This window comes from Arachis stenosperma, chromosome 3 (assembly GCF_014773155.1).
Source record: "Arachis stenosperma cultivar V10309 chromosome 3, arast.V10309.gnm1.PFL2, whole genome shotgun sequence".
Classification (NCBI taxonomy): Eukaryota; Viridiplantae; Streptophyta; class Magnoliopsida; order Fabales; family Fabaceae; genus Arachis; species Arachis stenosperma.
The window spans coordinates 2952097-2965089 of NC_080379.1; the positions used below are offsets into that span (position 1 = coordinate 2952097).

The 12993-nt window shown below is 27.9% G+C and overlaps 1 protein-coding gene and 1 non-coding gene across 2 annotated transcripts; one reads left to right on the top strand and one right to left on the bottom strand.

Moving 5' to 3' along the window:
• Window positions 1–5311: 5311 nt before the first annotated feature.
• On the top strand, window positions 5312–5393 carry TRNAS-GCU (transfer RNA serine (anticodon GCU)). Its single transcript has one exon. It is a non-coding gene; the product is annotated as a tRNA-Ser (tRNA).
• Window positions 5394–8265: 2872 nt separating this feature from the next.
• On the bottom strand, window positions 8266–11449 carry LOC130969928 (transcription factor MYB83-like). The gene is made up of 2 exons (XM_057895851.1): window positions 11159–11449; window positions 8266–9305 (listed from the first exon to the last, which is right to left on the bottom strand). The coding sequence occupies exons 1-2, from the start codon at window positions 11434–11436 to the stop codon at window positions 8603–8605; spliced, it is 981 nt and encodes a 326-aa protein (XP_057751834.1). The 5' UTR covers window positions 11437–11449; the 3' UTR covers window positions 8266–8602.
• Between the last annotated feature and the right edge of the window lie 1544 nt (window positions 11450–12993).

Below are 12993 nucleotides of genomic sequence, written 5' to 3' on the forward strand. Positions count from 1 at the left end.
GTGCTACTGGGTTGTAGGTTGGTTTTGGGTGATTCTTTCTTTTTGTCTTGTATTGGTTTTATGGTGTGGTTTGTTAGTCCCCCGCAACCTGGAGATTGAAAGATGTCTTTCAATCCCAGCTTGGATATGTTGACAGTGAAAAGGCGTGGTGGCAATGCTTTGGTGAAGACATCCGCAAGTTGGTTGGAGGAGAAAACTGGAAGGAGGTGCAAAAGTCCAGCTTGAGCTTTTTCGCGAACTAAGTGGCAATCCACTTCGAGATATTTAGTTCTCTCATAGAAGACAGGGTTGGCAGTGATGTGGAGGGCGCTTTGATTATCACAGTATAGCGTGGGTGGGCGGATGCAGTTGATGTTGAGAGCCTGAAACAAGTTGAATAGCCATAGTAATTCTTTGGTAGTTGTAGAGAGAGTTCGATACTCCGCTTCGGCTGAGGAACAAGATGTTGTGTCCTATTTATTGGTTTTCCAAGATATGAGAGATTTTCCAAAGAAGAAGTAATATCTAGTGGTAGATCGGCAAGTGTCGGGGCAGCGTTTCCAATCGGCATGACTAAAACTGGAGATTTGGAGGGGGAGTCCCTTGGAAAGAAGATGCCTTTTCCTGACGATCCTTTTAAGTATTTGAGAATACGGAGGGTATTAAAGTGAATTTTGCTTGGGTTATGGACAATTTGGCTCAATTGTTAAGTAGCAAAGGTAATGCCAGGCCTGGTTATGGTGAGGTAAATGAGGCGGCCAATGAGCCGTCAATAGACAGTGATATCATCAAGGGGTTCTCCAGTGTTTTGGCTGAGGCGAATGGAGTCATCCATTGGGGTAGATGAGGGTTTGGTAGCGGTAAGGCCAGCATCAATGATAATGTCTAAACAGTATTTTTGTTGGCAAAGGTAGAGGCCAGCAGCAGAATGCGCTACCTCAATGCCAAGATCCTTAACTTTGAACTTAGAGTCTAAGGCATCCTTAATAGATTCAATCTCAGAAACAGAGCTACCAGTGACAACTATATCGTTGGCATAGACAATGAGGGCAGTAAATACTTTACCAGATACTTTGAAGAACAGGTTGTAATCTGTTAGGGTCTGCTGGTATCCACACGAGAGTAAAAAGGAGCTGAGCTTCTCATACCATTGTCTTCCTGATTGTCTAAGGCCATACAAAGACTTCCTTAAACGACAACACTGACCAGGCTTTTGAGGAAGATTTGGGATCGGACGACAGTGAAGCTGTCGTCTAGGCTTTTGAGGAACCGAATGATGAAGTTTTGGTCGTGGTAAGATTGTGCCAGGCATATGCAGGGTTTGACGGGACGGTAAGTGTCGTGCTCTTCCAATAGTGCTCGGAGGGTGGTGTGGTATTGAGTGATGGAGAGAGATCCGTGCTTGAGGTCATAAATCTGTTCTTGTAGCTCAGCAACACGGAACAAATCTCCTTGTGAGAATCTGTTGCGGAGATCTTCTCAGATTGCTTCTGCATAGTCAAAATAAATGACGCTCTGAGTAATGGGCGCTGAGAGGGAATTGAAAATCTAGGAGGAGACCAATGTGTTGCATCTACGCCAGAAAGGGAAGAGGGGGTCGTCGGTGGCTGGAGTTGGGATGGTTCCATCCAGGAAACCTATCTTGTTCTTTGAGATAAGTGCAATGGAGAAAGCACGAGATCATTGATGGTAGTTGTCGTCGGTGAATGGCGGAGAGACGAGGACGGTAAAAGGTGTTTCACTTGGGTGAATATAGTATGGACTGAATGGTGATTGGGTGACATCAATTTTTCTTGGTTGTTTTGAGACATGGTGTGGATGTGCAGCAGGCCCCTATTGGAGCTCTGATACAATCAAAGACAGAACACTAAATGTGCAGAAAAAATAAAGAGAGCAAAAGACAATGATCAATGAGTAAAAAGAATGTAATATTCTTCTTGTATTGCAAATGAGAATGGTATATATATATATATATATATATGAAATTACAGCTCATTATTGAATGGTGAAACTTGGATAATTCTATGATTGGCAATATCTTTTCTGTACAGCAAGGCAAAAAAGATGTTTCTAGAATTATGATGGTACATTTTCTGATAAAGATGGAATTGTGCTACTGAGTTGTAGGTTGGTTTTGGGTGATTCTTTCTTTTTGTCTTGTACTGGCTTTGTGGTGTGGTTTGTTAATAGGCTCTAAAATTGGTCCAATAAAATAAAAACACACTACACCTTCCAGATTATCCATCTAAATCTTAATATTAGGATAATTATCCGCACACCTAGTAAATTGAACATTCAATATATCAATTATTTACATTGTTTAATATTTTAATTGTCCACCTATAATTTTTCATAAATTATTTCCTAATATTAATGCTTTATTATTTTTGGGTTTCTCGAACAACGATAAACAAATTATTGCCTGCCACACAGTAATGGGCTATCATCAAACCCAAAAATATCATTCATAATGGCCCCCATTGATACCCAAAAGGACATTGCACTTTTTTTTTTCCATTTCATTCTTCAAATTATTTCAAGACCAAAAAGAAAATTATTCAAATAATTTCTTCAATAATTCTATCATCATTTATGGATATTACATTATGCATTATGATTGAACGATGAATAATTTCTACCTGCATACGACACATTCTTTACAAATTTGCAATAAGTTTTTTAACACAAGAAGACAACAGCTAGCAACCATGATAGGAATGCAATTGGAAAATGGAATCAAATGTATATATATAAGCCAAGCATAATAAATTGGTTAAATACAAAATGAACTGAGCTGCTATTGCCAACTGGGAGAACAATCAAGGTATTTCCTATATGTTTCTAAAATGAGTTAAATTATTTATTTTTAAGAATTATGATCAAATATAAAGAAATTTACAGTGATCAAAATACTTTTATATAATTATAATATCAAATTAAAATCAACTTCTACTGCAATAGTTAAAAGGGACGATTCAAATAAAAATGTCTATTTTATTTTTTTATTAAAGATGTTTTTGTGTTGTATTTTAATTAATTTTTGTATAATTTATTCGATACTTCTCGTCACATATTATTAAATCTCTTAAAAGATTTTCTTTCCAAAAACAATAAAAATCATTTAGATTGGACTAAAACTAAAAAAATAATAAATTAACTATTAGATTTTTTTCTAAAATTATTTATATAAAATAATATATTAACTATTATATATATATGTGTGTGTCTAAAATTTTTTTAAACTAAAATTTATCATATGAATTATATTGATAACAAAACTCAAGCCTTCATAAAACTTTTACAAATAAAAAAATAATTAATTTATATTCGTTCAATATATAAAATAATTACTATATATTACATTATAGATTAAATCCAAATTTAAATTTATTTTTATTTTTAATATAAGCATTAAAAATAAATAAAATTTTTTAATTAGAATTAATGTAACAAAATATATATAATATTAATTATTTTTTTAAGATTAAAAAAATAAATTTTTTCATTTTAGTCAAATAACTATTTATTAAAATGAACAAATTAATTAATTTCTTCTCATATACAGTTTTTTTTAAAGACAATAAAAGTAATTAATTGAAACATTGGTTGAGATAATTAAAGTTACTATTTCATTAAAATTTTAATTTAAAGAGAACTCTTAGTTAATTTTGGTATAGAAATGTTGAATTTGAAAGCATTGATAAAAACTATGTCGAATTTTGATTTATTTTATTTTTATTTAAATTAATTACTACATAAGTTAAAGTTCTCTTTTAAAATTATATTCGAGCTTTAATCTAATTTTTAAAATTTTAATTTACTCAATTTAATTTTTTAATTTGATATCCGTGACTCGTATTAGGGTTTTAAGTGTTTTGTTAGAAAAAAATAAGGTAAAAAAATTTTAATTGTCACATCAAATAGTCGCTAGAAAGTACATCATAGTAGTCGTCAATCCATCTCAACATGCTGTTAACGATTCCGTGAGACTGTGACAAAAATAAAACCAGGAACCATTGTGAGTCATAACTACTAAATTGGGAGACTAAATTGAATAAATCAAAACTTTCAAAACTAGATTGAAACACAAACATAACTTCAGAGACCAATATAAGTATTATCTCTTTGTTGACAATTAAATTGTTTTAATACTAATTAAGATCTAATAATGATTTATAATAAAAAAGTAGCATATTTTTGCAGCAACGAACCTATAGCAGTAATTAGAGATGTTCATAGATTCGATCCACAAATTTACAGTGTTTATCCGTATCTAAAACGTAATTTATGGATATAATCCAATCTGTAATAAGATGATCGGATTAGATCGAGTTTGATTCACTCTAATCGGATAGGAATAAATATGTTTAAAAGAGTAAAAAAAATTATTAACTTTTTTATAGAAATAAATTTTTTTATATTTTTTATTTTATGGATATATTTAATATCCGATCCAAACATAAAAAGTGTAGATATCGAATCTGATACGATGAATTTCGTGCAGATTAGATCGAAATTTTGACCATATCCGATTTGCGAACATTCCTAACAATGTAATTAAAAAATTTATAATGATTATACTTTTAATTAAGAGGAAGTCTCCCAAAAAAAAAAGTACTAAATACAACAATAAGTTAATAAAATATTAGAAGAAAATTGTACTTTAAATCAGTTGAACTTTTTTTGCCATATATATATAAAATTTAATAATAATAATAATATATAGTAATTATTTCATATGTCACACAAATATAAATATATTTTTTTGTGGACTTAAGAAAGGTTTTATAAGTCCTTAGTTGTTATCAATTTCTTTGGTATTAACCTTCTTATTATCGATTTAATTCATATATAATTCAGATGATAAATTATTTAGTGACATATTTCTTTTTTTTAGTGTGACATGCTTTTTTTGTATAAATAATGTTAAAAAAACCCTAATAATTAAGGTCTTTTAGTTTGTGTTAGCCCAATTCAGTTTTTTTTTTAAAAAATTATTTTAAAAAATTTAATAATATGTGAGAAAGAACATTAAATAAGTCATAAAAAAACCAATTAAAAATTTAAAATATAACACAAAAACATCTTTAACAAAAAATAAAATAAGCATTTTAACCGAATAGTTTCCTAGTTAAAATTAACATATTAATATATGACAACAATTCATAATAATTAAATTCTTTATCTATCAGAAATCATGCATAAAAGTTGATGCTACCAGCAATTATTTCAAGAAAAAAAAAATTCACTTTCCCACTTTAGCTATTTCAATTGTCAAGGCATAATCTATTACAAAGAAAGTTAATTTAAGAATGTGTCTTAGCCAATAACTGTCGCTTTGGCCGAGTGGTTAAGGCGTGTGCCTGCTAAGTACATGGGGTTTCCCCGCGAGAGTTCGAATCTCTCAGGCGGCGATTTCTCTGTTTTTACCCTTTAATTTTTTGGTGATATTACTTTGATTTCTTTGTGGCTATAATGTGTTTGGTTTGAAGTTCTTGGCTTTTTGTACATATAATGATACTCATCCACTGATGCTGTTGTGAACTTTTGCTATCTAAATACACGTAATAGATCCAGGTTTTATTCAACTTCAGAAAGGGAGATCGTGGTTCATCATCATTGTGAATCTTTGCACTAATAGAAATTGTACCAAGTTGCCTGAAAACAATGTCACTATATATACCAATTGCGCAATTATGGAAAAAGGATCATGATTATGCTGCTTAATGAGTGCTTACAGCACAATACACATTACCATTCTTCTCCATTATTCTTGCACAAAGGAATCATGCAACCGGTGAATGTCTCTGATTTCCGTTCATTTATCTCATCATTACAAAGGAATTGAAGTATGAACAACGTGAGTGTGAATTATTGTAAATAATGATAACTATAAATAAATAAAGATTTAATTATTCCGTTAAACTTTGTAATTTTATCAAATTTGTAATTAGATTTTTATATTTTTTTTTCTTTCAATTTGATTCTTATACTACTTTTAATTTTGTAATTAGATCTTTATTAGTATAAGAAATATTAGAGTTAACGAAATATTTTTTCGTAAATTAAAGGTACTTATAATTAAGAATCTAATTAGATATTTGATTATATATTTTTTTAGAGGAATATTTTATTAATTTTAATATTTTTAACACAAAAAATTTAATTATAAATTAAAAATAATATAAAATCTAATTAAAAAATATGAAAATTTAATTGCAAAAAGGAGATAACATGTTAGGGTGATAGAGTCTCACTAAATAAAGGTATATACCCAAAATGAAACTTAAGCATAAATTAAGTCTCGGCATAATAAGAAAGACAGATCTAATCTAATAATAACTTCCTCTAAAATAGGTTTCAATCACAATCACAAGCAAAATCATGTCAGCATGCACCATCATCAACTATTGCATATTTTATCGCTACTACTATATTTTAAAAAAACATAACAAATTTTCAAATACACTCCATCCCCATTTTCTCTAAATTCTACTATTATTTATAGTCTATTATTAAGATCTTAAAATACTTTGTCCCATGAAAAAAACTTACCCCTTAATAATAATTAATAACAAAGATGTGTTTGATACTTTGACATAAGAGTAGATTATTGGATAGTTAAGTTGCATGGGGGTTAGGACATCGTACCCTTTCTTTCTCGTTCGATGACAAGTTCAAAATAACCAAATGCTAAAAAATCAGGGAAGTGAAAAAATCTTCAAAGATTGAGAAATCTCTTACACTCCTTTGTTATTATTATTGTTATTTATACTATTATCAAATGTGCATTATTCTAAAAGTTATGAAATGAAGCTAATTATTTATACAAGCCCTGTTAAGTGTTAACTTTTGATTATCATTATTATTATAGCATATAAATTAAAGTGAGTCAAAAGTAAATTATTAGGTAAAGATAAGTAAAAGTTATAATCACTAGGTTCTAGTAGCTACTTTATTTTTTATTTTTATTTTTTTTTACTTTAAATAGCACATGACCCTCACTATTTCTCTTCTCTTTTAATTCTAAATTACCTGGCCTCTTTCTTTATAATTAAGTTTCAAAAAATAATCAAATTGTATAAATGGAAAAAATTGTCCCTAAAATGAATATGAAAACTAATAGTTAATAAATCATAATACTTAAAATAAAACCAGTATTTACAAATAATTAGTGCTATAGAAAATATTCAAAGTTGACAAAAATATTCTAAACTTCAAAATCCTTCACATTTAATAAATATATTACATTGAGACTTTGTTTGCATGTAAAAGAGTGAAAAATTTATACCCTAATGATGGAAATTTAGGAGAATATATATATTAGTCAACCTGGTTCTTCATAGGATAATATATATATATAGATTTGTACTTTGTTTCTAGATCACAATTACTTTTCTATTGTTGGATGGAATCTTATTATATATTTTATTATAAATGAGTACTAATTATAATAAAATGAATTTTAATATGCTTAAGTTTATAATAGTTATGGTAATTATATAAATACTGTTAAAATTAAAATTATATTTTTTTATATTTTAATTTTTTAGCAATATCTTTTAAAAAAATTTACTAAAAAATAAAAAATATTATTTTAATTTTAATATTATTTTTTAAAATACTAAAACTATCATAATAATCATTATAACATAGACATCTTATAATAACACACAACTGTTAATAAAGATCAGTGTCTAAAATTTAGTCATTCTTGTGTATTATCTGTCATGATTGATGGGGTTGCTAGGTTAAAGTAATTCACAAAGACATAAACACGTGTTAATTATGGCATGGCACGTTAATTTTCCAATGGAAAATGATACCTTAAACCACTCTCTGATCCTTTTTTCTTGTCTCCGTCCATAAGCACATACAACTTGTCATCTCAAATTAAGTTGCTTTAAATTCACTTCATGATAACTATCCATCCGGAAGTAGACTTATATTGCTAATTTAACGTTAGCACTCATGATTTGTCAATATTATCATATTTATCTATCTTTTATTTAGAATTTGAAAAACCAAGATGAAGTAATAATTACTCTTGTTGGAATTCAACCGTGTTAACCTAAACTAACTTTGATATAATAATATGATTAATGCCAAAGATAATAGTCCGGTTGAAATAATTAAGTAAGTAACACTGATTAATTAAAGTAATTCATCAAGTTTATACACATACACAACCATGACGCAAATCTGATGGTTGCTTCAAAAAGAGATTAAAGGGGTGGTTAGTGGGAAGAGAGTTGTTACTACAAACAAATAATAAAGTAACTAATGAATAACAAACTTATCGCTAATGCATGATGAACCATTTTAATTTGTACACATACATACATCTAGAAATATATATTACAATGACTCACAAAATATTCTTGTAATTCACTACTACGTACTCTTCTATTTCATAATAATATGACAAATTTTTCAATACTCAAATATACATGATACTCTTTTTTTATTTGCTGCCTTGGCTTATCTTTTTAATGTGTGAATAATTTGCTCATCATCATATATATCAGGTATAGTAATAATAATCACAAACCTACAAATATTACAAGGATTGATGATTGTGCCTAGCTATATTAGTAAGATGAAACAATAATGATGATTTGGATCAATTTGAAAAATCAGCAAGAAAGGGAAAAGATGTAACATCTTTCATGAATTCTTCCAAGTCCCACTCTCCCAAGGTCAACTCTTCATGAAACAAATTCTCCACCACCCCACCCTTCATGATCTTGTTGTTTATGTCATCAAAGTAATTAGTATTGTTATTAATGCATGCACTCTCCAACACTTTTAGGTTATTATCATGGTCAGAAAAAGTGTTAGTATTAGTATATGTATTATCCCCTACTACTACTTCTTCAGCACCAAGATTATTAATATTATTATTATTATTATCTACACCCCCAATCACACCATTTTCCAAATCATAAAAGCCTTTGTTGTTGAATCCATTAGCTGGTGGAATGTTAAGACCATGATCTAGCATAGGCAACCTGTCAATTAGGGTGTTGAGAACTGTGTTTTGCATTGAGGATGATGATGATGAAGAAGAAGAATTGAACACTAGTGGCATAAAATGAAGATGGTGTTGATGAAATTGTTGTGTAGTAGAATTACTATTAAGCCCTTCTCCTCCTCCTACAATGTTGTTAGGGTCATAAGAGGAATAATCATGATCATCGCTTGCATTTGGTGAATTAGTTGATTGCTGCTGCTGCTGCTTGAGTCTTTTCTTGATTGTTGAATTCCAAAAGTTCTTAATTTCATTGTCGGTTCTTCCAGGTAAACGCGCAGCTATTTGTGACCATCTTTAACAGTAGTCATCAAACATGCATGTTTAAATGTCAGTAATATTAATAGAGTATAATAATTTACATAACATAAGATATTATTAAGGTAGACCATGATATAATATAAGAGGAGTGATAGGAATAAGTGGATATTGTAAATTGTAATTATTAATTAATTATTATTAGTATTTTTATTAATGTGAGATTATATTTAATGATATAAGATTATTTAATTTTTTTAATTAAATGTTAGACAAATTTAATAAAAATGAGAATCTTTTAAATTTTTTTATAATATAATATAATAACTAACTCATTATATTATCATTTTTATGCAGTTGTTTTTTGTTTAAAATTATTAATTAAAAATAATTAGATAATAATTTAATTAAATATATTAAATTATCTAATATTCTTAACTAATAATTTTATTTTAAAATAATTGCAAGTGAGTTTTATCTTATTTATTTATGTTTAATGATACAGAGCTGGAGTATCTTTAACTCGAAGTCAAGAGGCAGAAAGAACCATAACGCGAATAAAATTTTATTTATTTATTCATTATTGGGTATGTTCTACATGTACACTACAAGCTAGAAGGAGAAGGAGCCGCCCTAATTTAATGCATGTTGTGCATGTATTTATATTGTTCAACTTTGACATTTGTGGCGTTTCTTGGATTAATATATACACAGAATCATATATTTTGACATCCGAAGACTACTTGTCTTATCGTATATATATTTTTTCTTATTTAATTTTATCTTTCAACTAAAGCATTTTATAAGATTGAGGTCACATTTGTAAAAATTTAGGATGTGTTTGATTTTTATTTTTAAAATTTTATTATATTTATTGTTTTTTAATAAAATTATAAAATACAAAATATTAAAAATAAAAATGTAAATTAAATGTATATTTAATTTTTAAAAATAGTTTAAAAATATTAAATAATTATGTTTGATAAATTCAAATAAAAATAAGTTTTAATAAACATGCTACAAAAAAAATGTATTTGATAAATTTATTTTAATATTTAAAATAATTTTAATGGATATAAATATAATAAAAAATAAAAATAAAAATAAATATTCTTTAATATATAAAATTATATTAAATTTTTTACTTTAGACGTACAAATAAGTTTTAAAAGCACACTTAACATTTTAAAATTAAAAGTACAAAGCACATGATTTTTTTTAAACATGAAATAAAAAGCATAACTACCTTTTGAAAAAATTTTATTAGGCTCCTCTTGAGTAAGGTTACCACATAATTAAAAGTGATATTATCGTTTGTCTCTATAAGATATACATATAAAATATAGTTGACATTATCATAATAATTTAAAAGGACAGAAAACTAATGATCGATATATATACTTATACAGAGATAATATTTCGTATCTACTACTCTTTAATCTCTTAGTTTCCTATTTAATTTCAGAGTAGGTAGCGGCTAAATTTCACACAGACACATTTGAAGGATTTCTTCAAAAAAAAAAAAAATGGTGGCATGCTACACTAATTAAAGACCAAAATATTTAAGTGTTTTTTTTTCCTACCCAAAAAATTAAGCATTTTCACCTTTAGATGGTTAATCATATGAAATGCAGAAATTTATATGAAGTTATCATAAGTACTAAGAAAGAAACTCAGGAGCATGAACCCTATACTATTCAATTCTTGTATTATTTTCAAATATTAATAATACAAATAATTAAAAATAATGTTATTAATTAGAGTCATATTATATATACGTATACATGAGAACCCTTATTAGGTTGTTATATATGTATATATATGGTAGTGTGTTTTACATACAGTAATTTTTTAACTATCAACTTTACGTGAAAATCGAAAAGTAGATACCTGTTTCCAAGAAGGGAGTGAAAATGGATGATGAGTTGTTGTTCATGGGGAGAGAAAGCACCACGTTTAAGGTCAGGTCTGAGATAATTGATCCATCGAAGGCGACAACTCTTACCACACCTTTGGAGGCCCGCATTCCTAGCAACATCACTCCAACAACCTTGTCCATTGTTCATCATGTAGTTCATCAACTTGTCATCTTCCTCCGGTGACCACAACCCTTTTCTCAACTTATTGTTGTTTTTCGATGATGATGATTGCTCACTAGGCTTCCTCATTCTTCTTTCCTTCCTTCCTTGGCTATTGTAGATAAGAGAAGAGATGATTTATAGAGAGATCATAAGAAGAAGAAGAAGCTTCATAGTGATGGGCATAATGATGATGGTGATGGTTGTGGGGTTTGCTTACAAAATAGGGAATGAAAGAAAGAAAGAGAAGAGAGGGGTTGGTTGGTTGATGAGTCAGTAGAAAACGGTTTCGAGAGCGACTTCATAAGAAACATTGGTGTCGTCTTGTCTTTGACTCCATGCTCTTATTATTCTCTATTTTTTTCTTCACTCACAAGGTAATCATCATACGCTGCCACACACTCTTTTTTTATACTATTTTTGTGTGTGAATATATATACAAATATACATACATATACATATATGATATATATCAGTTTGTTTTACAACCAAGCCAAGTTATTTGCTTCCATTTTACATAATCTACCCTGCCTACACGTGTGATTTAAGATATTCAACATATATTTATATATCTATATTATTATCATATAGAAAAAAAGAAATCAATTAACGTAACCCATGTTTATTTTTTAGGTTTAATTACTCTATTGATCCTATAATTTTGTGAAATTTTTAATTAAATTTCTATACTTTTTTTTAATTAAGTTTTTACATTAATTTTTTTTAATTAAGTCCTTCTTAGTAATTGGTTTAATTTTTATAGGGATACAATTAAAAAAGAATTGGTATAAAAACCTAAATAAAAGAAAAAAAAATGTAGAGACCCAATTAAAAAAAATTGGTGTAAAAACTCAATTAAAAAAAAAGTATAGAGACCTAATTGAAAATTTTGCGAAATTATAAAGACCAACAGAATAATTAAACCTATTTTTTATTCATAAAATGTCTTCAATTTCAATCCTCTATATGTTTAATTTTGAAAGAATTATTATGTGCTTAATTAAAAAAAAATCAACTATTTTTCAGCTGATCTAAATCCTATATTTTAAGCTTTAAATTATAAAATAACTGAAATTAAAAAAATATTTTTATAATAAAAAATTAATTAATATTAACTACTTAAAAAGTTAGTTTTATGTACTTTATCTATTTTTATTATAAAAAATATAACAATTAGTCTATTATGAGATAAATCACAATTATCCTATAAGCCTCTTGACTCTTGTATACAAACAATCAAAATGCAGAAAAAGTAATACAGACTCAAAATAAAAATGTGTATGTGAACATGAAATAATATATTCTATATATACACCCCTTTTGTTCACTCATTTGTGAAAAGTGACAAAGAAAAAAACAATTTTGGAGGTTTCTTCCGTCCTATACTTTAATTTTAGCATACATATTATATAGGTCGTCTTAGATCAGCAAATCTCTTATAAAATACACTGAATCCAAAATTCCATAATCATCAGCTGGTGGGAGTCATCATAAGAAGAATTTTGAAAGCAATCACAGCCGTTTAGTTCGATGATATATTATAAGAGAGAAGTCACTTCTATATATATATGTTGATTGGTTGTTAAGTCAAGAAGAGGCACTATTATCAATTTATCATTATTATTGATTATTAATATCAATGTATAT